Genomic DNA, 26000 nt, shown 5'->3' with positions numbered 1-26000 from the left:
TTAGTAGATGTTATTGGTCACTTACACATGGTTAGCAGATGTTATTGGTCACATGGTTAGCAGATGTTAATGGTCACATACACATGGTTATCAGATGTTAAGGGTCACATACACATGGTTAGCAGATGTTATTGGTCACATACACATGGTTAGCAGATGTTATTGGTCACATACACATGGTTATCAGATGTTATTGGTCACATGGTTAGCAGATGTTATTGGTCACATGGTTAGCAGATGTTATTGGTCACATACACATGGTTAGCAGATGTTATTGGTCACATACACATGGTTAGCAGATGTTATTGGTCACATACACATGGTTAGCAGATGTTATTGGTCACATACACATGGTTAGCAGATGTTAATGGTCACATACACATGGTTAGCAGATGTTAATGGTCACATACACATGGTTAGCAGATGTTATTGGTCACATACACATGGTTAGCAGATGTTATTGGTCACGTACACATGGTTAGCAGATGTTATTGGTCACGTACACATGGTTAGCAGATGTTATTGGTCACATACACATGGTTAACATATGTTATTGGTCACATACACATGGTTAGCAGATGTTATTGGTCACATACACATATTTAGCAGATGTTATTGGTCACATGGTTAGTAGGTGTTATTGGTCACTTACACATGGTTAGCAGATGTTATTGGTCACATGGTTAGCAGATGTTAATGGTCACATACACATGGTTAGCAGATGTTAATGGTCACATACACATGGTTAGCAGATGTTAAGGGTCACATACACATGGTTAGTAGTTGTTATTGGTCACATACACATGGTTAGCAGATGTTATTGGTCACATACACATGGTTAACAGATGTTATTGGTCACATACACATGGTTAGCAGATGTTATAGGTCACATACACATGGTTAGCAGATGTTATTGGTCACATGGTTAGCAGATGCTATTGGCCACATGGTTAGCAGATGTTATTGGTCACATGGTTAGCAGATGTTATTGGTCACATGGTTAGCAGATGTTATTGGTCACATACACATGGTTAGCAGATGTTATTGTTGACATACACATGGTTAGCAGATGTTATTGGTCACATACACATGGTTAGCAGATGTTATTGGTCACATACACATGGTTAGCAGATGTTATTGGTCACATACACATGGTTAGCAGATGTTAATGGTCACTTACACATGGTTAGCAGATGTTATTGGTCACATGGTTAGCAGATGTTATTGGTCACATACACATGGTTAGCAGATGTTATTGGTCACATACACATGGTTAACAGATGTTATTGGTCACATACACATGGTTAGCAGATGTTATAGGTCACATACACATGGTTAGCAGATGTTATTAGTCACATGGTTAGCAGATGTTATTGGTCACATGGTTAGCAGATGTTATTGGTCACATGGTTAGTAGATGTTATTGGTCACATACACATGGTTAGCAGATGTTATTGGTCACATGGTTAGCAGATGCTATTGGCCACATGGTTAGCAGATGTTATTGGTCACATGGTTAGCAGATGTTATTGGTCACATGGTTAGCAGATGTTAATGGTCACTTACACATGGTTAGCAGATGTTATTGGTCACATGGTTAGCAGATGTTACTGGTCACATGGTTAGCAGATGTTATTGGTCACATACACATGGTTAGCAGATGTTAATGGTCACATACACATGGTTAGCAGATAGTATTGCGAGTGTAGTGAAATGCTTGTGCTTCTAGTTCCCAACAGTGCAGTAATATCTAACAAGTAATCTAACAATTCCACAACAACCACCTAATACACACAAATCTAAAGGGATGGATTAAGAATATATAAATATATGGATGAGCAATGACCGAGCGGCATAGGCAAGATGCAATAGATGGTATAAAATACAGTATTTACATATGAGATGAGTAATGTGTCCGAACCTCTTGACTGGTACTGTACATTATACCAGATTAATGAAGACAAATATTACACATCTTTATAACTGCACCATAATAGTGAATTATACTAGTCTGTGTTGAGGTTTTACCACATCGATCACACGAGGACCCAGACAGGATAATCTCCGATCTGACAGCGGGAGAGGGTTGTTCACCTCCCTGGCTATACAGGAATCTGAAGTACAGGGGGGGGGGCCTGGCGACTGCAAGATACCCCTTCCCCCTGTAGAGATGGGAGAGGTGAGCGAGATTGAGAGAGTTGTGGCAGTGACTGAGCCCGTCCACACCCACCCAGCCTTTTGATTGACTACTTCTTCTGGAAAGTGTCTGAAGTGGTTGAAGGGGAGATTGAACACTCTTGGGGGTGTTTGAGGATCAATGTACGGGTCTTCTCAACCCCCCCCCCCCCCCTCCCCCTCCCCCCTCCACTGTGCCCAAACATAGACATTCCTTAAATCCAAGACAGAATTCCAGAGGAGCACATCTTATAGATTTTGGTGGGGGGGGGGGGCACTTAAAAGCACGTCTCCAAAACGGCCTGTCTGTCACAAGAGGGCCTGGCGACTGCAAGATACCCCTTCCCCCTGTAGAGATGGGAGAGATGTGGCAGTGAGACAGACCTCTGTTCTTCCTAGTGACCGAGAACAGAAAAGGACCAATGAACAGATCTTACTCAGGCTCCCACAATCCCTCAGCACCCATTTGTCTCACTGGGGTCATCAACTACATATTGATTAAAGCAGCTAATGTGTGTGTGTGTGTGTGTGTATTGTGAGTCAAATTGCACCTGATCACTCACAGAGCTAGTGATTAATTTGATGATGTCAGTATGTCTGGGGCTGGGACAGGAGAGACAACACACAGTGAACCAGACAGACCAGACAGACAACACACAGTGAACCAGACAGACCAGGAGGAGACAACACGCAGTGAACCAGACAGACCAGGAGGAGACAACACACAGTGAACCAGACAAACCAGACAGACAACACACAGTGAACCAGACAAACCAGACAGACAACACACAGTGAACCAGACAGACCAGGAGGAGACAACACACAGTGAACCAGACAGACCAGGAGGAGACAACACACAGTGAACCAGACAGACCAGGAGGAGACAACACACAGTGAACCAGACAGACCAGGAGGAGACAACACACAGTGAACCAGACAGACCAGACAGACAACACACAGTGAACCAGACAAACCAGGAGGAGACAACACACAGTGAACCAGACAGACCAGGAGGAGACAACACACAGTGAACCAGACAGACCAGGAGGAGACAACACACAGTGAACCAGACAGACCAGGAGGAGACAACACACAGTGATCCAGACAGACCAGGAGGAGACAACACACAGTGAACCAGACAGACCAGACAGACAACCCACAGTGAACCAGACAAACCAGGAGAGACAACACGCAGTGATCCAGACAGACCAGGAGGAGACAACACGCAGTGATCCAGACAGACAACACACAGTGAACCAGACAGACCAGACAGACAACACACAGTGAACCAGACAGACCAGACAGACAACACACAGTGAACCAGACAAACCAGGAGGAGACAACACACAGTGAACCAGACAGACCAGGAGGAGACAACACACAGTGAACCAGACAGACCAGACAGACAACACACAGTGAACCAGACAAACCAGGAGGAGACAACACACAGTGAACCAGACAGACCAGACAGACAACACACAGTGAACCAGACAGACCAGACAGACAACACACAGTGAACCAGACAGACCAGACAGACAACACACAGTGATCCAGACAGACAACACACAGTGAACCAGACAGACCAGGAGGAGACAACACACAGTGAACCAGACAGACCAGACAGACAACACACAGTGAACCAGACATACCAGGAGAGAACACACAATGATCCCCACCGGCTCCAATCCCCCACCGGCTCCAATCCCCCACCGGCTCCAATCCCCCACCGGCTCCAATCCCCCACCGGCTCCAATCCCCCACCGGCTCCAATCCCCCACCGGCTCCAATCCCCAACGGCTCCAATCCCCCACCGGCTCCAATCCCCCACCGGCTCCAATCCCCCACCGGCTCCAATCCCCCACCGGCTCCAATCCCCCACCGGCTCCAATCCCCCACCGGCTCCAATCCCCACCGGCTCCAATCCCCACCGGCTCCAATCCCCCACCGGCTCCAATCCCCACCGGCTCCAATCCCCCACCGGCTCCAATCCCCCACCGGCTCCAATCCCCCACCGGCTCCAATCCCCACCGGCTCCAATCCCCAACGGCTCCAATCCCCCACCGGCTCCAATCCCCACCGGCTCCAATCCCCACCGGCTCCAATCCCCCACCGGCTCCAATCCCCCACCGGCTCCAATCCCCAACGGCTCCAATCCCCCACCGGCTCCAATCCCCCACCGGCTCCAATCCCCCACCGGCTCCAATCCCCCACCGGCTCCAATCCCCCACCGGCTCCAATCCCCCACCGGCTCCAATCCCCCACCGGCTCCAATCCCCCACCGGCTCCAATCCCCACCGGCTCCAATCCCCACCGGCTCCAATCCCCCACCGGCTCCAATCCCCACCGGCTCCAATCCCCCACCGGCTCCAATCCCCCACCGGCTCCAATCCTCCACCGTTACCTCCTGCACTGTCTCACCAAGGATGGTAAGGGGGCCGGGTGAAATGGGGGGAGACAGGCCACAGAGCGGGGTGGTGGTGGGGGGGGGCTCTAGACATCTGATTGGCTGGACAGGGGTTACATGTGTGGGCAACTCAGCCAGATGCTGTCAGAGCGAATCAGAACGCATCGGGAGTGTTCAGGCAGGAGCAACCTGACAGAGGTCTGTTTCCATGGCAACGCCCGGGGGAATCCGGTACGAAGCGACTGCATGCTGGGAAAGAGCGATTAGAGAGAGAGGCGGGGTTGTTCTGGGGGAGAGGTACCGACAGTTCCCTAGGGAATGAGGAGTGGTGAAATATGCCGTCGAAAATGTCATGACCCCCCCCCACACACACACTCTCTTTGTACTTACTAATGATCGGCTGAAAAAAAATCTTGATTCTTAATTTTCTGAGCTGAGGTACTTAGCAACACAAAATAGAAAATCTGGAATGATGTTGAATCAGTGAATGAGATTTCCACAGCTACTAAGAAGTGAATGAAGAGGGAATTCTTCACATATAGGACTTCTGGCCTGGGGAGCAGGGTCAATTCCATTTCAATTCCAGTCACTTCCGAAAGTTAACCAAATTCCAATTGCAAATTTTTTCCAATTAAAATTGGACTTTCAAGTGTACTTCCTGAATCGACTGGAATTGTAATGAAGTTGACCTTTAACCCCGCGGCGTAGTCTTTAAAACAGGGGTTTAAAGTAACTGTGAAAATCGTGTTCTGTTAACTCATACCCAAATAATGTTGTTGTCTCTCTTCCTATATTCGGATTTGTGGACAAACCATATTGGAGAAATAACACTTCCAAACCGCTTCAGACTTGTATCGCAAACCGACCGTTTACAAAAAAGAAGAAGCTTCCTATTTCCTCAGAGAATGATGTCATCATCCTGAGCCGAGGATGCACTTTGCTACGTTTAGGACCTCAAATCGTAGCTTAAGGAGATCCCAAGTGACGTAATAAAACAGTCTTAAAATGATCTACATTGGTTTAGATACCTATAAAACACAAGACTTGGTGAAAGTATGTTGTTGTTGTAGTTGATCTAACTTGCTAACCTCTTTGTTTCCCCCCCCCCCCCCCCCCCCCCCCCCATGTGGTTTCTTCCTTCACAGACTCCCATGAAATGATGACTTCTTCCTAAATATTTGGTCACATGATTTTGTTTATGGTTTCCTAGATACAAGGGGTGGCTCAACTCACCCCTACCATTTTCTTTTTTTTTGGGGGGGGGGGGGGGGGGGGGTTAAACGATTGAACTTAAATTCTAATGAATTGATTAATTATAGGTCTTATTTCATAGAAATACTGGACATCAGTCTTCTGATGTCAACACATTATTTATGTTGTTATTTAACACATCCAGGTCATTTGTTATGTGTTTCTCAGCAGCGCAGGTTGAATTAAATTACACCCTAATTAGAAGAAGCAGCAGTTCGTATGTATTGTCAACCGTGAGGTAGAAAGAAACAGGAAACGTCTTTTCTTCCTGCCGGGAGACATGAGAGCACCACTATTCTTTACAGTATTTCTGCCTGAGCATCTCTATGGACAGAAACATCCCTTTAGCAACACAAACAGACAGAGAATGAAAGAGAGAAATAAGACAGAAAGGGGGAGAGAGAAATAAGACAGAAAGGGGGAGAGGGAAATAAGACAGAAAGAGAGAGAGAGAAATAAAACAGAGAAGGAAATAAAGAGAGAGAGAAATAAGACAGAAAGGGGGAGAGAGAAATAGAGAATGAAAGAGAGAAATAAGACAGAAAGGGGGGAGAGAGAAATAGAAAGATAATGAAATAAAGACAGAGAGAGAAATAGAAAGATAATGAAATAAAGACAGAGAGAAATAAGACAGAAGGAAATAAAGACAGAGAGAAATAAGACAGAGAATGAAAGAGACAGAAAGAGAGAGAGAAATAGAGAATGAAAGAGAGAAATAAGACAGAAGGAAATAAAGACAGAGAGAGAGAGAGAAATAGACAGACAGAAACACAGACACGCCCCTAAGGTGAGGATGAGAGAAGGAAAGCCAGCATGAGGCCAATAAATAATTCAGAGAACGCATTCCTCTATCGCCCTCTGCTGACGGCATGTTGTTGACGGATCGCAAAGTGTAAGTGTCTGGATTTCAGCTCGTGGGGATGTTGTGTGTGTGGTCAGACCGCCTTGTTACGGTTTAATGAGCCAGTCGACCTCCAGGAAGACTCCTCATCACAACCCTCCAAGGGGACTCCTCGCATGAATAATGCAGCCTAATTGAGTCTCCCTCAGACAGAACTGAGATCTCCTGCAACCCCTTACAAACTGTAGACAGGGACCTCTCATTCCAACACGTCAACGGGTGGGTGCGTTTGATTGGTAGGGCTCAAGCAACCGACTGTAGACAGGGACCTCTCATTCCAACACACATCAATGGGTGGGTGCGTTTGATTGGTAGGGCTCAAGCAACCGACTGTAGACAGGGACCTCTCATTCCAACACACATCAACGGGTGGGTGCGTTTGATTGGTAGGGCTCAAGCAACCGACTGTAGACAGGGAACTCTCATTCCAACACACATCAACGGGTGGGTGCGTTTGATTGGTAGGGCTCAAGCAACCGACTGTAGACAGGGACCTCTCATTCCAACACATATCAACTGATGGGTGCGTTTGACTCGTAGGGCTCAGGCAACCGACTGTAGACCAAAGTCGAAGAGTGAATTGGTGGGAAGTGCATCTGCGACAGACGAAACGGCAAGGCTCAGATCAACATGGCAGCGTTGCCATTGTTTATTAAAAGTGTTTCTTTAGACTGTTGAGATAAACATTTCCCAACCCCCTCCAGACCACACACTCACAAACTGAAATCATAAAATAATAATATACATTGTACAGTAAATCAGTGAGAGAGCATCAAACGTCACATTCATAGGCTACATGAATCCCTGCAAAGTTAGTTCCTGTTTCAGTCGTCTTTGGTCACGCTCGGATTGGTCGAACAAAAAACAACACCACCATAATGATTGGTTGACAATAGACCCTCCCACAACACAGGCGACGCCTGCAGGATGGAGTCGGCGAAGAACAACCACGCAGTCAACACTTCATGAACTTTTGATCACGTGATTTTTGTAACGTTCGTGCAGTCGACATGTCGGCGCAAACCTGAACCTTTTCATCCCCCATTAATGCAACGCACTTTTCAGACTTCACAAAAGTGATCTAAATGCTCTCCATTAGTCCGAACACCCTAAAGCGCGGAAGGGTGTGGTTGCACTTATACAGTAACCGTCCTTACCTTGTGGGCTTTTGCTGCGTTCAAAACAACTGGGAACTCCGAAATCTTCGACTTCTGACTTCAGTGCGTTCAAGACAACTGGGAACTCCGAAATCTTCGACTTCTGACTTCAGTGCGTTCAAGACAACTGGGAACTCCGAAATCTTCGACTTCTGACTTCAGTGCGTTCAAGACAACTGGGAACTCCGAAATCTTCGACTTCTGACTTCAGTGCGTTCAAGACAACTGGGAACTCCGAAATCTTTGGCTTCTGACTTCAGTGCGTTCAAGACAACTGGGAAGTCGAAGATTTCGGAGTTCCGACTTCAGTGCGTTCAAGACAACTGGGAACTCTGAAATCTTCGACTTCTGACTTCAGTGCGTTCAAGACAACTGGGAACTCTGAAAAAATGAGCTCCGACTGGGGGAAAAAAAATATCTTTGAACGAACTGCTAACTCTGGCATCTTTCTAGAGCTCAGACTTTCTAGCCTGAAGCTCACTGACGTCATGATTTTACCTCGTTCCCAATTGTCTTGAACACAACATTAGTACTTGTGTGATGCAAATTATGACCTTTATCATGCAATAAAACACTATGACAAAACCAATTTTAAGTCCCATACTGTGACAACACTGCCATCATTCCCTGTAACATCAAGCATTTTGACTTAAATATGACCTTCTGAAACAAAATGGGGCATCAGACCTTTTTGACACCACCTGATGACATCACTCAGTGTGATGTCTTTATGAATCTGACACCGCATCATTTTGATAATTATCATTGTGACATCATATTGATCCAGCCATAGAATTAGGAATTAGAATAGTAATGAGTAGAATCTCTATGATAGAATCTATAGAAATGGATTCTATTTCTTTTGTGACATCATTCCACCAGATTGTGACCAATCACCAGGTGACCAAAACACACAGGTAAATAAATGCCTAGAGTTTATTTAGAAGGATAAGATAGAGGTGACAGTGATAAGGAGGGAGAATGGATGTGACAGTGACATGGAGGGCAGCTGTAGTTAGAATATGGTCCTAACAGCAGGTAGTGAGAGGTCGTCAGAATACAGGAATCTTTCATCATAATCAACCACAAGAGATTCAGTAACCATTCATGTGAACTACTGTAACAGAAATCATGACCTGTCTGTTGTCCTCTGTCCAAATCCATCAAGCTAGGAACCAAAGACCTGGCAAAACAACCACATCACCCCCTATTCATCTGACTGGAAACAGCGTCCCTAACCGGCCACCCAACTAAGAAAACAACATGTTACGAAACAGATACACTTCAACATAAGATACAAGTTAAATCATATTGTCAATTAAATTAAATTCAGATATTTCTAGCAATTACAGGTGCTGTGATAATTCTTCTAATTTTCCTCAACGATGTACTCTCAATGAGGGAAATCTAAAAGCCAAGGATATAACTTAATCTTTAACCAACATCTCTTGATCATCCCTAAAGCCAACACCTCATTTGGCCGCCTTTCGTTCCAGTTCTCTGCTGCCAGTGACTGGAACGAATTGCAAAAATCGCTGAAGTTGGAGACTTTTATCTCCCTCACCAACTTCAAACATCAGCTATCTGAGCAGCTAACCGATTGCTGCAGCTGTACATAGTCTAATCGGTAAATAGCCCACCCAATTTTACCTACCTCATCCCCATACTGTTTTTATTTATTTACTTTTACACACCAGTATCTCTACCTGTACATGACCATCATTTATCACTCCAGTGTTAATCTGCAAAATTGTAATTATTCGCCTCCTCATGCCTCCTCATGCCTTTTGCACACAATGTATATAGACTCTCTTTTTTTCTACTGTGTTACAAGTCTGTTAATTGTTTACTCCATGTGTAACTCTGTGTTGTCTGTTCACACTGCTATGCCTTATCTTGGCCAGGTCGCAGTTGCAAATGAGAACTTGTTCTCAACTAGCCTACCTGGTTAAATAAAGGTGTTCTCAACTAGCCTACCTGGTTAAATAAAGGTGTTCTCAACAAGCCTACCTGGTTAAATAAAGGTGAAATAAATAAATAAAAAAATAAAAATTGTCTCGTAATATTTAATCCCTTAATTAACAAATATACATGCGCTTTCACAGTATTCCCAACACCCTAACATAGCCGTATCAAATGAAAACAAATGTCAATCAGTACTTCATTTTTTATTTATTTTATTTTACCTTTATTCAACCAGGTAGGCAAGTTGAGAACAAGCCCTCATTTACAATTGCGACCTGGCCAAGATAAAGTAAAGCAGTTCGACACATACAACAACACAGAGTTACACATGGAGTAAAACAAACATACAGTCAATAATACAGTATAAACAAGTCTATATACAATGTGAGCAAATGAGGTGAGAAGGGAGGTAAAGGCAAAAAAAAAAGGCCATGGTGGCAAGGTAAATACAATATAGCAAGTAAAACACTGGAATGGTAGTTTTGCAATGGAAGAATGTGCAAAGTAGAAATAAAAATAATGGGGTGCAAAGGAGCAAAATAAATAAATAAATTAAATACAGTTGGGAAAGAGGTAGTTGTTAGGGCTAAATTATAGGTGGGCTATGTACAGGTGCAGTAATCTGTGAGCTGCTCTGACAGTTGGTGCTTAAAGCTAGTGAGGGAGATAAGTGTTTCCAGTGACAGAGATTTTTGTAGTTCGTTCCAGTTATTGGCAGCAGAGAACTGGAAAGAGAGGCGGCCAAAGAAAGAATTGGTTTTGTGGGTGACTAGAGAGATATACCTGCTGGAGCGTGTGCTACAGGTGGGAGATGCTATGGTGACCAGCGAGCTGAGATAAGGGGGGACTTTACCTAGCAGGGTCTTGTAGATGACATGGAGCCAGTGGGTTTGGCGACGAGTATGAAGCGAGGGCCAGCCAACGAGAGCGTACAGGTCGCAATGGTGGGTAGTATATGGGGCTTTGGTGACAAAACGGATTGCACTCATTCATCAAAATGAATATCAGCACAGGAGATTACAGTTAATATCAGTATAGGAGATTACAGTTAATATCAGCATAGGAGATTACAGTTAATGTCAGCATGGGAGATTACAGTTATTATCAGTATAGGAGATTACAGTTAATATCAGCATGGGAGATTAGTTAATATCAGCATGGGAGATTACAGTTAATATCAGTATAGGAGATTACAGTTAATATCAGTATAGGAGATTACAGTTAATATCAGCATAGGAGATTACAGTTAATGTCAGCATGGGAGATTACAGTTAATATCAGCATGGGAGATTACAGTTATTATCAGTATAGGAGATTACAGTTAATATCAGCATGGGAGATTAGTTAATATCAGCATGGGAGATTACAGTTAATATCAGTATAGGAGATTACAGTTAATATCAGTATAGGACATTACAGTTAATATCAGCATAGGCGATTACAGTTAATATCAGTATAGGAGATTACAGTTAATATCAGCATAGGAGATTACAGTTAATATCAGCATAGGAAATTACAGTTAATATCAGCATAGGAGATTACAGTTAATATCAGCATAGGAGATTACAGTTAATATCAGCATAGGAGATTACAGTTAATATCAGCATAGGAGATTACAGTTCATATCAGCATAGGAAATTACAGTTAATATCAGTATAGGAGATTACAGTTAATATCAGCATAGGAGATTACAGTTAATATCAGCATAGGAAATTACAGTTAATATCAGCATAGGAGATTACAGTTAATATCAGTATAGGAGATTACAGTTAATATCAGTATAGGAGATTACAGTTAATATCAGTATAGGAGATTGCAGTTAATATCAGTATATGAGATTACACTTCATATCAGCATAGGAGATTACAGTTCATATCAGCATAGGATATTACAGTTAATATCAGTATAGGAGATTACAGTTAATATCAGTATAGGAGATTACAGTTCATATCAGCATAGGATATTACAGTTAATATCAGTATAGGAGATTACAGTTAATATCAGCATAGGGGATTACAGTTCATATCAGCATAGGAGATTACAGTTAATATGAGCATAGGAGATTAGTTAATATCAGCATAGGAGATTACAGTTAATATCAGTATAGGAGATTGCAGTTAATATCAGTATAGGAGATAACAGTTAATATCAGCATAGGAGATTACAGTTAATATCAGTATAGATTACAGTTAATATCAGCATAGGAGATTACAGTTAATATCAGTATAGATTACAGTTAATATCAGCATAGGAGATTACAGTTAACATCAGTATAGGAGATTACAGTTAACATCAGTATAGGAGATTACAGTTAATATCAGTATAGATTACAGTTAACATCAGTATAGGAGATTACAGTTAACATCAGTATAGGAGATTACAGTTAATATCAGTATAGATTACAGTTAATATCAGCATAGGAGATTACAGTTAATATCAGCATAGGAGATTACAGGCTAGAACAGAATAGAGCAAGACCTAAGGGGACTTTTCTGACCAGCATCCCATAGACAGCCCGACTAGCCAAGTTTAGGGTTAATGCAAGGATTTGACAATTAAATATTACGGGTTTGCACGTAAACCACGTCCACTTAGTCCCCCCCCCCCCCCCCCCCAAAGAAGAGAGCATGCCTACCCCCTAGTGGTTAAAAACAGCTACTGCAGAAAATAAAGCTGTTCTTCCAGTCAAACCAACTCTGGAAAAAAACTCAGACTTGGAAAATAGTGTTGAGCACACATCAACTCGGAATTCCAAGTCGGAAACTCTGGCATCTTTCTAGAACTTCAACTTTCTGACCTGAAGATCACTGACGTCATGAATTGACCTAGTCCCCCCGTCCCCGTCCCCCCACCCCAGTTGTCTTGAAGGTTTCACAGGTTGTCCCCGTTCTCATGAAAACGATGCAGGTGATCCGAGTACCTGAGAAACAGACCGAGGAGAAGACATTGAAAGATTAGAGGCAATCCTAACTAATATCCCAAACACATTGTTGTTCCGCTAGCGCGAAGGAACTCACTTCTTAGCACAGAAGGCAGAGCAGTCTCGACCGATGCTCTCACTCCAGGCAGTCTCATAAAGCACCTGGGAAAACACACAAACACACATTATGACATCAGCAAACATCTCTGAATAGCCAATGGGCACCGGGCTGGTGGGAGGTGAAAGGTCAAAGGCTATACATACCAGGAAGACCAGGCAATGCAGGAAGAGGGTGTAGAAGAATGTAATGGTTCTGGCCATCTTGTTGGAGAGAATGCTACGACCCTAAAACACATGGGTGAATTACAACCCGTTTGTTCACACATCACACAGATCTATATGTCTGTATGACTCACCAGGCCGAGGGTAACCTTGCTACAGATCTATATGTCTGTATGACTCACCAGGCCGAGGGTAACCTTGCTACAGATCTATATGTCTGTATGACTCACCAGGCCGAGGGTAACCTTGCTACAGATCTATGTCTGTATGACTCACCAGGCCGAGGGTAACCTTGCTACAGATCTATATGTCTGTATGACTCACCAGGCCGAGGGTAACCTTGCTACAGATCTATATGTCTGTATGACTCACCAGGCCGAGGGTAACCTTGCTACAGATCTATATGTCTGTATGACTCACCAGGCCGAGGGTAACCTTGCTACAGATCTATGTCTGTATGACTCACCAGGACGAAGGTAACCTTGTCCCAGGGACTGAGGCTCAGGTATCTATGGTGGCGTTCCTGTAAACACACGATGAGTCTCAACAACCAAACTACTGACTGAAACACACCACTACATACTGACCACTACACACCAATACATACTGATCAATACACACCACTACATACTGATCACTACACACTGATCAATACACACCACTACATACTGATCAATACACACCACTACATACTGACCACTACACACCACTACATACTGATCAATACACACCACTACATACTGACCACTACACACTGATCAATACACACCACTACATACTGACCACTACACACCACTACATACTGATCAATACACACCACTACATACTGATCACTACATACTGATCAATACACACCACTACATACTGATCACTACATACTGATCAATACACACCACTACATACTGATCAATACACACCACTACATACTGATCAATACACACTACTACGTACTGATCAATACACACCACTACATACTGATCAATACACACCACTACATACTGATCAATACACACCACTACATACTGATCAATACACACCACTACACACTGATCAATACACACCACTACATACTGATCAATACACACCACTACATACTGATCAATACACACCACTACATACTGATCAATACACACCACTACACACTGATCAATACACACCACTACATACTGATCAATACACACCACTACATACTGATCAATACACACCACTACATACTGATCAATACACACCACTACATACTGACCACTACATACTGATCAATACACATCACTACATACTGATCAATACACACCACTACATACTGATCAATATACACCACTACATACTGACCACTACACACCACTACATACTGATCAATACACACCACTACATACTGATCACTACATACTGATCAATACACACTACTATATACTGATCAATACACACCACTACATACTGATCAATACACATCACTACATACTGATCAATACACACCACTACATACTGATCAATATACACCACTACATACTGACCACTACACACCACTACATACTGATCAATACACACCACTACATACTGATCACTACATACTGATCAATACACACTACTATATACTGATCAACACACACCACTACATACTGATCACTACATACTGATCAATACACACCACTACATACTGATCACTACATACTGATCAATACACACCACTACATACTGATCAATACACACCACTACATACTGATCAATACACACTACTACGTACTGATCAATACACACCACTACATACTGATCAATACACACCACTACATACTGATCAATACACACCACTACATACTGATCAATACACACCACTACATACTGATCAATACACACCACTACATACTGATCACTACATACTGACCACTACACACCACTACATACTGATCAATACACACCACTATATACTGATCGCTACATACTGATCAACACACACCACTACATACTGATCACTACATACTGATCAATACACACCACTACATACTGATCACTACATACTGATCAATACACACTACTATATACTGATCAATACACACCACTACATACTGATCACTACATACTGATCAATATACACCACTACATACTGATCAATACACACCACTACATACTGATCACTACATACTGATCAATACACACCACTACATACTGATCACTACATACTGATCAATACATACCACTACATACTGATCAATACATACCACTACATACTGATCAATACACACCACTACATACTGATCACTACATACTGATCAATACACACCACTACATACTGATCACTACATACTGATCAATACACACCACTACATACTGATCAATACACACCACTACATACTGATCACTACATACTGATCAATACACACCACTACATACTGATCACTACATACTGATCAATACATACCACTACATACTGATCACTACATACTGATCAATACACACCACTACATACTGATCAATACACATCACTACATACTGATCAATACACACCACTACATACTGATCAATACACACCACTACATACTGATCACTACATATTGATCAATACACACCACTACATACTGATCACTACATATTGATCAATACACACCACTACATACTGATCAATACATACTGATCAATACACACCACTACATACTGATCAATACACACCACTACATACTGATCACTACATACTGATTAATACACACCACTACATACTGATCACTACACACTACTACATACTGATCAATACACAGCACTACATACTGATCAATACACACCACTACATACTGATCAATACACACCACTACATACTGATCAATACACACCGCTACATACTGATCAATACACACCACTACATACTGATCAATACACACCATTACATACTGATCAATACACACCGCTACATACTGATCAATACACACCACTACATACTGATCAATACACACCACTACATACTGATCAATACACACCACTACATACTGATCAATACACACCAATACACACCACTACACACCACTACATACTGATCAATGCACACCGATCAATACACACCACTACATACTGATCAATACACACTGATCAATACACACCACTACATACTGATCAATACACACTGAACAATACACACCACTACATACTGATCAATACACACCACTACATACTGATCAATACACACCACTACATACTGATCAATACACACCACTACATACTGATCAATACACACTGATCAATACACACCACTACATATTGATCAATACACACCGCTACACACTGATCAATACACATACTAATCTAACTCGTTCAGTAACATGTTGTTCTCACCTTCTTGCTGAAGGAGGCGAAGGGGTCCAGTCTCTCCTCATACTGGGAGGAGTAACGCACCGTAACCGTGTCATCACTGCCTCCAGCCTGTAGGGGGAGACAGACAGTCAGTCAGGAAGTCAGTCCAGCCTGTAGGAGGAGACAGACAGTCAGTCAGGAAGTCAGTCCATCCTGTAGGGGGAGACAGACAGTCAGTCCATCCTGTAGGGGGAGACAGACAGACAGTCAGGAAGTCAGTCCATCCTGTAGGGGGAGACAGACAGACAGTCAGGAAGTCAGTCCATCCTGTAGTGGGAGACAGACAGTCAGTCAGGAAGTCAGTCCATCCTGTAGGGGGAGACAGACAGTCAGTCCATCCTGTAGGGGGAGACAGACAGACAGTCCATCCTGTAGGGGGAGACAGACAGACAGTCAGGAAGTCAGTCCATCCTGTAGGGGGAGACAGACAGACAGTCAGGAAGTCAGTCCATCCTGTAGTGGGAGACAGACAGTCAGTCAGGAAGTCAGTCCATCCTGTAGGGGGAGACAGACAGTCAGTCCATCCTGTAGGGGGAGACAGACAGACAGTCAGGAAGTCAGTCCATCCTGTAGGGGGAGACAGACAGACAGTCAGGAAGTCAGTCTATCCTGTAGTGGGAGACAGACAGTCAGTCAGGAAGTCAGTCCATCCTGTAGGGGGAGACAGACAGTCAGTCCATCCTGTAGGGGGAGACAGACAGACAGTCAGGAAGTCAGTCCATCCTGTAGTGGGAGACAGACAGTCAGTCAGGAAGTCAGTCCATCCTGTAGGGGGAGACAGACAGTCAGTCCATCCTGTAGGGGGAGACAGACAGTAAGTCAGGAAGTCAGTCCAGCCTGTAGGGGGAGACAGACAGACAGTCAGGAAGTCAGTCCAGCCTGTAGGGGGAGACAGATCAGTCAGTCAGGAAGTCAGTCCATCCTGTAGGGGGAGACAGACAGTCAGTCAGGAAGTCAGTCCATCCTGTAGGGGGAGACAGACAGTAAGTCAGGAAGTCAGTCCATCCTGTAGGGGGAGACAGACAGTCAGTCAGGAAGTCAGTCTAGCCTGTAGGGGGAGACAGACAGACAGACAAGTCAGGAAGTCAGTCCATCCTGTAGGGGGAGACAGATCAGTCAGTCAGGAAGTCAGTCCAGCCTGTAGGGGGAGACAGATCAGTCAGTCAGGAAGTCAGTCCATCCTGTAGGGGGAGACAGACAGTCAGTCAGGAAGTCAGTCCAGCCTGTAGGGGGAGACGGACAGACAGACAGTCAGGAAGTCAGTCCATCCTGTAGGGGGAGACAGATCAGTCAGTCAGGAAGTCAGTCCAGCCTGTAGGGGGAGACAGATCAGTCAGTCAGGAAGTCAGTCCAGCCTGTAGGGGGAGACGGACAGACAGACAGACAGACAGACAGTCAGGAAGTCAGTCCAGCCTGTAGGGGGAGATGGACAGACAGACAGTCAGGAAGTCAGTCCATCCTGTAGGGGGAGACAGACAGACAGTCAGAAAGTCAGACCAGCTTTTAGGGGGAGACAGATGGACAGTCAGTCAGTCAGGAAGTCAGTCCATCCTGTAGGGGGAGACAGACAGACAGACAGACAGACAGTCAGGAAGTCAGTCCAGCCTGTAGGGGGAGATGGACAGACAGACAGTCAGGAAGTCAGTCCATCCTGTAGGGGGAGACAGATCAGTCAGCCAGTCAGGAAGTCAGTCCAGCCTATAGGGGAGACAGATCAGTCAATCAGGAAGTCAGTCCAGCCTGTAGGGGGAGACGGACAGACAGTCAGGAAGTCAGTCCATCCTGTAGGGGGAGACGGACAGACAGTCAGGAAGTCAGTCAATCCTGTAGGGGGAGACAGACAGACAGTCAGGAAGTCAGTCCATCCTGTAGGGGGAGACAGACAGGCGGTCAGGAAGTCAGTCCATCCTGTAGGGGGAGACGGACAGACAGACAGTCAGGAAGTCAGTCCATCCTGTAGGGGGAGACAGATCAGTCAGTCAGTCAGGAAGTCAGTCCAGCCTATAGGGGAGACAGATCAGTCAGTCAGAAAGTCAGTCCAGCCTGTAGGGGGAGATGGACAGACAGACAGTCAGAAAGTCAGTCCAACCTGTAGGGGGAGACGGACAGACAGTCAGTCAGGAAGTCAGTCCAGCCTGTAGGGGGAGACGGACAGTCAGTCAGTCAGGAAGTCAGTCCATCCTGTAGGGGGAGATGGACAGACAGACAGTCAGTAAGTCAGTCCAGCCTGTAGGGGGAAATGGACAGACAGACAGTCAGGAAGTCAGTCCATCCTGTAGGGGGAGACGGACAGACAGTCAGTCAGGAAGTCAGTCCAGCCTGTAGGGGGAGATGGAAAGACAGTCAGTCAGTAAGTCAGTCCATCCTGTAGGGGGAGATGGACAGACAGACAGACAGTCAGTAAGTCAGTCCAGCCTGTAGGGGGAGATGGACAGACAGACAGTCAGTAAGTCAGTCCAGCCTGTAGGGGGAGATGGACAGACAAAAAAAGGTTGGTATGTTGCGGAAAATTATTTCTATTGGACAGCTGCCAGTGTAGCCTCTAGAGGAAGCTACTCACCCTGCCAGGGTAGCCTCTAGAGGAACCTACTCACCCTGCCAGGGTAGCCTCTAGTGGAACCTACTCACCCTGCCAGGGTAGCCTCTAGAGGAACCTACTCACCCTGCCAGGGTAGCCTCTAGAGGAACCTACTCACCCTGCCAGGGTAGCCTCTAGAGGAACCTACTCACCCTGCCAGGGTAGCCTCTAGAGGAACCTACTCACCCTGCCAGTGTAGCCTCTAGAGCAGGGGTGTCAAAGTCAAATGGACGGAGGGCCAAATAAAAAAATCAGCTACAAGACGAGGGCCGGACTGTTCGAATGTTCATTGAAAAATTTTTAAATGACGCATATAGTCTAGTGAACCTAATTGAACCTACTGAAAACCTAACAAATATATTACAATATGATCAGATAAATAAAGCAATATTTTCTTATGGCTCTGTCAGTAATCTTTAATTTTCAACAGACACAAAAGACAAATTTCCTTTATATAAATATCCCCATAACATGAACATTAAATGAAAGAAACCGGTATTCAAGGCACCATCAGTAGACTATATTTTCTATTTTAGCAAAAGTGGGCTAAATTTACTTCAAAGAAAAAACAATAATAGCAATTTTCTATCATCCACTCAACTGAAATATTTTTAAAATATAATTGGATTGAAATACAAAAAAATAAAGTGCAAAAATCTATTAATCAAAAACAACACTTTGTTTAAGGAGAAGTAACATGCAGTGAAAACAAATATTAAATTTTAACTTTTAAACTTGAACTGAGTAAAAACTCTAAATATGTGATTGCACAGTAATGTTCACTTGTTTGAGGTTGAGGGTGATACTTGGTGGTGTCCCATCTTTTCCACAAGTTCATCAATGTTCGGGGTAAGGCTCTGAGCTGAAGAAATCCTCAGAATTGAGTGGAGGTGTTCAGCAGTAAGTCGACTTCTGTGTGATGTTTTGTTCAGGTTCATCAAAGAAAACAGTTGTTCACACAGGTATGTGCTGCCAAACATAGACAACGTTTGAGCAGCCTGGATGCGCAGCTGGGGCATTGTGCCGGGGAGGAAACGGGCAAACTCCGCAGCACCCACTGCCGCATATTTTTCCCTCAGTGCATCATTGCATTGGAGGTCAATCAACTCCATTTAGAGGTTTGGTGGTGAGCTTTCCACGTCAACAGCAAATGGGTTACCGAGCAGTTCCAACCTGCTTTTTTGTGCTTCAAAGTCAGCAAATCGGCGTCGAAAGTCAGTGGTAAGCATACCTATTTTATCAGCCAACTGTGTGCTCGGGAACGCACTGGTAGAGAGCTTCTCTTTCATGGTCTGGCAGCTGGGAAAGTGGCTCAAATTTTCTTTCCGCATCTGCGTCTCCCACAGAGTCAGTTTGGTTTTAAATGCCTTCACTGTACTGTACATATCAGAGATGACACGATCCCGACCCTGCAGCTGCAAGTTTATTGCATTCAGATGACTCGTAATGTCACACAGAAAAGCCATTTCACACAGAAACATTTCGTCTCGGAGTTGTGTTGTGTCTTTCCCTTTGCTGTCCAAGAATAGACAAATCTCCTCACGAAGCTCGAAACATCTTTGAAGCACCTTTCCCTGGCTTAGCCATCGCACCTCTGTGTGATAAGGCAAATCACCATGCTCCGTTTCTAACTCCGTCAGAAATGCCTTGAACTGGCGGTGATTCAAACCTTTGGCTCTGATAAAGTTAACTGTGCGCGTGATGATGCTCATTACATGCTCCATTTTCAAGGCTTTACCGCACAACGCTTCCTGGTGTATGATACAATGATAAGCTGTCAGCTCACCTGTCGCGTTTTCCTCTTGCATCTTTTCCCGTATCTTCGCCACCAGTCCGCTCCTGTGTCCACACATCGCAGGTGCTCCGTCGGTTGTCAAACCCACGAGTTTTTCCCAAGGCAGCTCCATCTCATTTACACATCTTGACACCTCTTCATACAAATCATGCCCCGTAGTTGTGCCATGCATAGGACGTAAAGCCAAAAACTCCTCTGTCACGCTTAGGCTGGAGTCCACTCCGCGGATGAAAATTGACAACTGGGCAATGTCAGAAATGTCGGTGCTCTCATCCACAGCCAAGGAATATGCAATAAAATCTTTTCCCTTTTTCACAAGCTGCTCTTTTAGATTGATGGACAACTGGTCTACTCTCTCGGCAATGGTGTTTCTGCTCAGACTCACATTTAAAAAGAGTTGCCTTTTTTCTGGGCAAACTTCGTCACAAACTTTAATCATGCAGTTTTTGATGAAATCCCCCTCCGTAAATGGCCGGGCTGATTTAGCGATCTCTTCTGCCAAAATAAAACTGGCCTTGACAGCAGCCTGGCCTTGTGATTTGGCTTTTTTGAACAGAGCCTGTCGAGATTTGAGGCCTCGTTTTAATTCCTCTGCCTTTTGTAGCCTTTGTTCCATGTCCATATTCTTGTTTTTGTCCGCGTGTTTCGTTTCATAATGTCGTCTCAGATTATACTCTTTCAGTACCGCCACACTTTCTCCACACAGAAGACACACAGGTTTTCCAGCTACCTTCGTGAACATATACTCCGACTCCCACCTTGTTTGAAACCCCCGGTTCTCAGTATCCACCTTCCGTTTTGCCATTTTTGATGGGTATCTGAAAGTTAATTTTACTGTGATGCTGACGACTGCTGTGCCAATAAATATTGAAATGAAGCAGCCTACTGCTCGGTGCGTCACCTTTGCATTGTGGGAAATGTAGTATTGGTGCGTGTAAAAGATCTGCGGGCTGCCGGCTTGCTGCGGGCCGGTTCTAATAATAAATCAAGATCATCCCAGGGGCCGTAAAAAACCTTCTTGCGGGCCGGATGTGGCCCGCGGGCCTTGACTCTGACATATGTGCTCTAGAGGCTACCATGGCAGGGTGAGTAGGTTCCTCTAGAGTCTACCCTGGCAGGGTGAGTAGGTTCCTCTAGAGCACATATGTCAGAGTCAAGGCCCGAGTATATGTCGGAGTATATGTTCACGAAGGTAGCTGGAAAACCTGTGTGTCTTCTGTGTGGAGAAAGTGTGGCGGTACTGAAAGAGTATAATCTGAGACGACATTATGAAACGAAACACGCGGACAAAAACAAGAATATGGACATGGAACAAAGGCTACAAAAGGCAGAGGAATTAAAACGAGGCCTCAAATCTCGACAGGCTCTGTTCAAAAAAGCCAAATCACAAGGCCAGGCTGCTGTCAAGGCCAGTTTTATTTTGGCAGAAGAGATCGCTAAATCAGCCCGGCCATTTACGGAGGGGGATTTCATCAAAAACTGCATGATTAAAGTTTGTGACGAAGTTTGCCCAGAAAAAAGGCAACTCTTTTTAAATGTGAGTCTGAGCAGAAACACCATTGCCGAGAGAGTAGACCAGTTGTCCATCAATCTAAAAGAGCAGCTTGTGAAAAAGGGAAAAGATTTTATTGCATATTCCTTGGCTGTGGATGAGAGCACCGACATTTCTGACATTGCCCAGTTGTCAATTTTCATCCGCGGAGTGGACTCCAGCCTAAGCGTAACAGAGGAGTTTTTGGCTTTACGTCCTATGCATGGCACAACTACGGGGCATGATTTGTATGAAGAGGTGTCAAGATGTGTAAATGAGATGGAGCTGCCTTGGGAAAAACTCGTGGGTTTGACAACCGACGGAGCACCTGCGATGTGTGGACACAGGAGCGGACTGGTGGCGAAGATACGGGAAAAGATGCAAGAGGAAAACGCGACAGGTGAGCTGACAGCTTATCATTGTATCATACACCAGGAAGCGTTGTGCGGTAAAGCCTTGAAAATGGAGCATGTAATGAGCATCATCACGCGCACAGTTAACTTTATCAGAGCCAAAGGTTTGAATCACCGCCAGTTCAAGGCATTTCTGACGGAGTTAGAAACGGAGCATGGTGATTTGCCTTATCACACAGAGGTGCGATGGCTAAGCCAGGGAAAGGTGCTTCAAAGATGTTTCGAGCTTCGTGAGGAGATTTGTCTATTCTTGGACAGCAAAGGGAAAGACACAACACAACTCCGAGACGAAATGTTTCTGTGTGAAATGGCTTTTCTGTGTGACATTACGAGTCATCTGAATGCAATAAACTTGCAGCTGCAGGGTCGGGATCGTGTCATCTCTGATATGTACAGTACAGTGAAGGCATTTAAAACCAAACTGACTCTGTGGGAGACGCAGATGCGGAAAGAAAATTTGAGCCACTTTCCCAGCTGCCAGACCATGAAAGAGAAGCTCTCTACCAGTGCGTTCCCGAGCACACAGTTGGCTGATAAAATAGGTATGCTTACCACTGACTTTCGACGCCGATTTGCTGACTTTGAAGCACAAAAAAGCAGGTTGGAACTGCTCGGTAACCCATTTGCTGTTGACGTGGAAAGCTCACCACCAAACCTCCAAATGGAGTTGATTGACCTCCAATGCAATGATGCACTGAGGGAAAAATATGCGGCAGTGGGTGCTGCGGAGTTTGCCCGTTTCCTCCCCGGCACAATGCCCCAGCTGCGCATCCAGGCTGCTCAAACGTTGTCTATGTTTGGCAGCACATACCTGTGTGAACAACTGTTTTCTTTGATGAACCTGAACAAAACATCACACAGAAGTCGACTTACTGCTGAACACCTCCACTCAATTCTGAGGATTTCTTCAGCTCAGAGCCTTACCCCGAACATTGATGAACTTGTGGAAAAGATGGGACACCACCAAGTATCACCCTCAACCTCAAACAAGTGAACATTACTGTGCAATCACATATTTAGAGTTTTTACTCAGTTCAAGTTTAAAAGTTAAAATTTAATATTTGTTTTCACTGCATGTTACTTCTCCTTAAACAAAGTGTTGTTTTTGATTAATAGATTTTTGCACTTTATTTTTTTGTATTTCAATCCAATTATATTTTAAAAATATTTCAGTTGAGTGGATGATAGAAAATTGCTATTATTGTTTTTTCTTTGAAGTAAATTTAGCCCACTTTTGCTAAAATAGAAAATATAGTCTACTGATGGTGCCTTGAATACCGGTTTCTTTCATTTAATGTTCATGTTATGGGGATATTTATATAAAGGAAATTTGTCTTTTGTGTCTGTTGAAAATTAAAGATTACTGACAGAGCCATAAGAAAATATTGCTTTATTTATCTGATCATATTGTAATATATTTGTTAGGTTTTCAGTAGGTTCAATTAGGTTCACTAGACTATATGCGTCATTTAAAAATTTTTCAATGAACATTCGAACAGTCCGGCCCTCGTCTTGTAGCTGATTTTTTTATTTGGCCCTCCGTCCATTTGACTTTGACACCCCTGCTCTAGAGGAACCTACTCACCCTGCCAGGGTAGCTCTGGAGGAGCCTACTCACCCTGCCAGGGTAGCCTCTAGAGGAACCTACTCACCCTGCCAGGGTAGCCTCTAGAGGAACCTACTCACCCTGCCAGTGTAGCCTCTAGAGGAACCTACTCACCCTGCCAGGGTAGCTCTGGAGGAACTTGATCTTCTCGTAGAGTTTGATGTTGTCGGCACGCAGGCTGTCCAACTCACTCTGCAGGGCCTGCATGGTCACCTGCATGGAACGACTCTCCTGGAGGACACAGAGACAGAGAGGGAGGGAGGTTAGAAAGTGTGTGTGTGTGTGTGTGTGTGTGTGTGTGTGTGTGTGTGTGTGTGTGTGTGTGTGTGTGTGTGTGTGTGTGTGTGTGTGTGTGTGTGTGTGTGTGAGGGACTCACAGCCTCCAGCTCCTGGTTGCGTGAACGGAACCTCTCTCTCTGGCTGGAAATTATGGAGAGAAGAGAGTCCATCTGGCCTTGAGGCAGCTCCCCCTGGGGGGCCATGCCTATGCCTGGGGGGGGGGGGACACACACACAGCAGCGTTGGATACACACAGCAGCTTTAGATCCACACAGCAGCTTTAGATACACACAGCAGTTTTAGATACACACTGCAGCTTTAGATCCACACAGCAGCGTTGGATACACACAGCAGCTTTAGATCCACACAGCAGCTTTAGATACACACAGCAGCTTTAGACACACACAGCAGTTTTAGATCCACACAGCAGCTTTAGATACACACAGCAGCTTTAGATACACACTGCAGTGTTATACACACACACACACACACACACACACACACACACACACACACACACACACACAGTACCTGCGAACATGGCAGTGGCCTCTTTGATTGGCTCAGGGATGGTGTCAATCATGCTCGTCAGGTCAGCCCCCTGGTAGAGAAAACATCAAATCAATATTTACTTAAAGTACATTTAAAATTGCAACAAACTTTACAATAATAAGATAAGAAAATATTAAACATGGGAACATTTGGGTTTAAGGCCCGATTCTGTTAAGTCAAACAATGTTAAGTCAACCTCTCGTCTGAATTGGCCCCTATATTCCATATTTATTATGGATCCCCATTAGTTTCTGTCAAGGCAGGAGCTACTCTTCCTGGGGTTTATTATGGATCCCCATTAGTTCCTGTCAAGGCAGCAGCTACTCTTCCTGGGGTTTATTATGGATCCCCATTAGTTCCTGTCAAGGCAGCAGCTTCTCTTCCTGGGGTTTATTATGGATCCCCATTAGTTCCTGTCAAGGCAGCAGCTACTCTTCCTGGGGTTTATTATGGATCCCCATTAGTTCCTGCCAAGGCAGCAGCTTCTCTTCCTGGGGTTTATTATGGATCCCCATTAGTTCCTGCCAAGGCAGCAGCTACTCTTCCTGGGGTTTATTATGGATCCCCATTAGTTCCTGCCAAGGCAGCAGCTACTCTTCCTGGGGTTTATTATGGATCCCCATTAGTTCCTGCCGAGGCAGCAGCTACTCTTCCTGGGGTTTATTATGGATCCCCATTAGTTCCTGCCAAGGCAGCAGCTACTCTTCCTGGGGTTTATTATGGATCCCCATTAGTTCCTGCCAAGGCAGCAGCTACTCTTCCTGGGGTTTATTAGGGATCCCCATTAGTTCCTGCCAAGGCAGCAGCTACTCTTCCTGGGGTTTATTAGGGATCCCCATTAGTTCCTGCCAAGGCAGC

The 26000-nt window shown here is 44.5% G+C and overlaps 1 protein-coding gene across 1 annotated transcript in view; it reads right to left on the bottom strand.

The window, feature by feature from the left end:
• Positions 1-12482: 12482 nt before the first annotated feature.
• Positions 12483-26000, bottom strand: part of LOC110503435 (protein CASP-like) — a 157850-nt gene continuing 144332 nt past the window's right edge. The window contains exons 16-23 of the mRNA XM_036962155.1: positions 25122-25191; positions 24689-24801; positions 24426-24542; positions 16371-16457; positions 13522-13578; positions 13038-13118; positions 12871-12935; positions 12483-12773 (exon numbers count right to left, since the gene is read on the bottom strand). Coding sequence (XP_036818050.1) covers positions 12725-12773; positions 12871-12935; positions 13038-13118; positions 13522-13578; positions 16371-16457; positions 24426-24542; positions 24689-24801; positions 25122-25191 — 639 coding nt within the window. The 3' untranslated portion in view covers positions 12483-12724. The remainder of the gene's footprint in view (positions 12774-12870; positions 12936-13037; positions 13119-13521; positions 13579-16370; positions 16458-24425; positions 24543-24688; positions 24802-25121; positions 25192-26000) is intronic.

The sequence above is a fragment of the Oncorhynchus mykiss genome, chromosome 24 (genome assembly GCF_013265735.2).
Source record: "Oncorhynchus mykiss isolate Arlee chromosome 24, USDA_OmykA_1.1, whole genome shotgun sequence".
Lineage (NCBI taxonomy): Eukaryota > Metazoa > Chordata > Actinopteri > Salmoniformes > Salmonidae > Oncorhynchus > Oncorhynchus mykiss.
The sequence above is the reverse complement of the archived record's forward strand: the minus strand, read 5'-3'. Positions and strand labels throughout refer to the sequence as shown.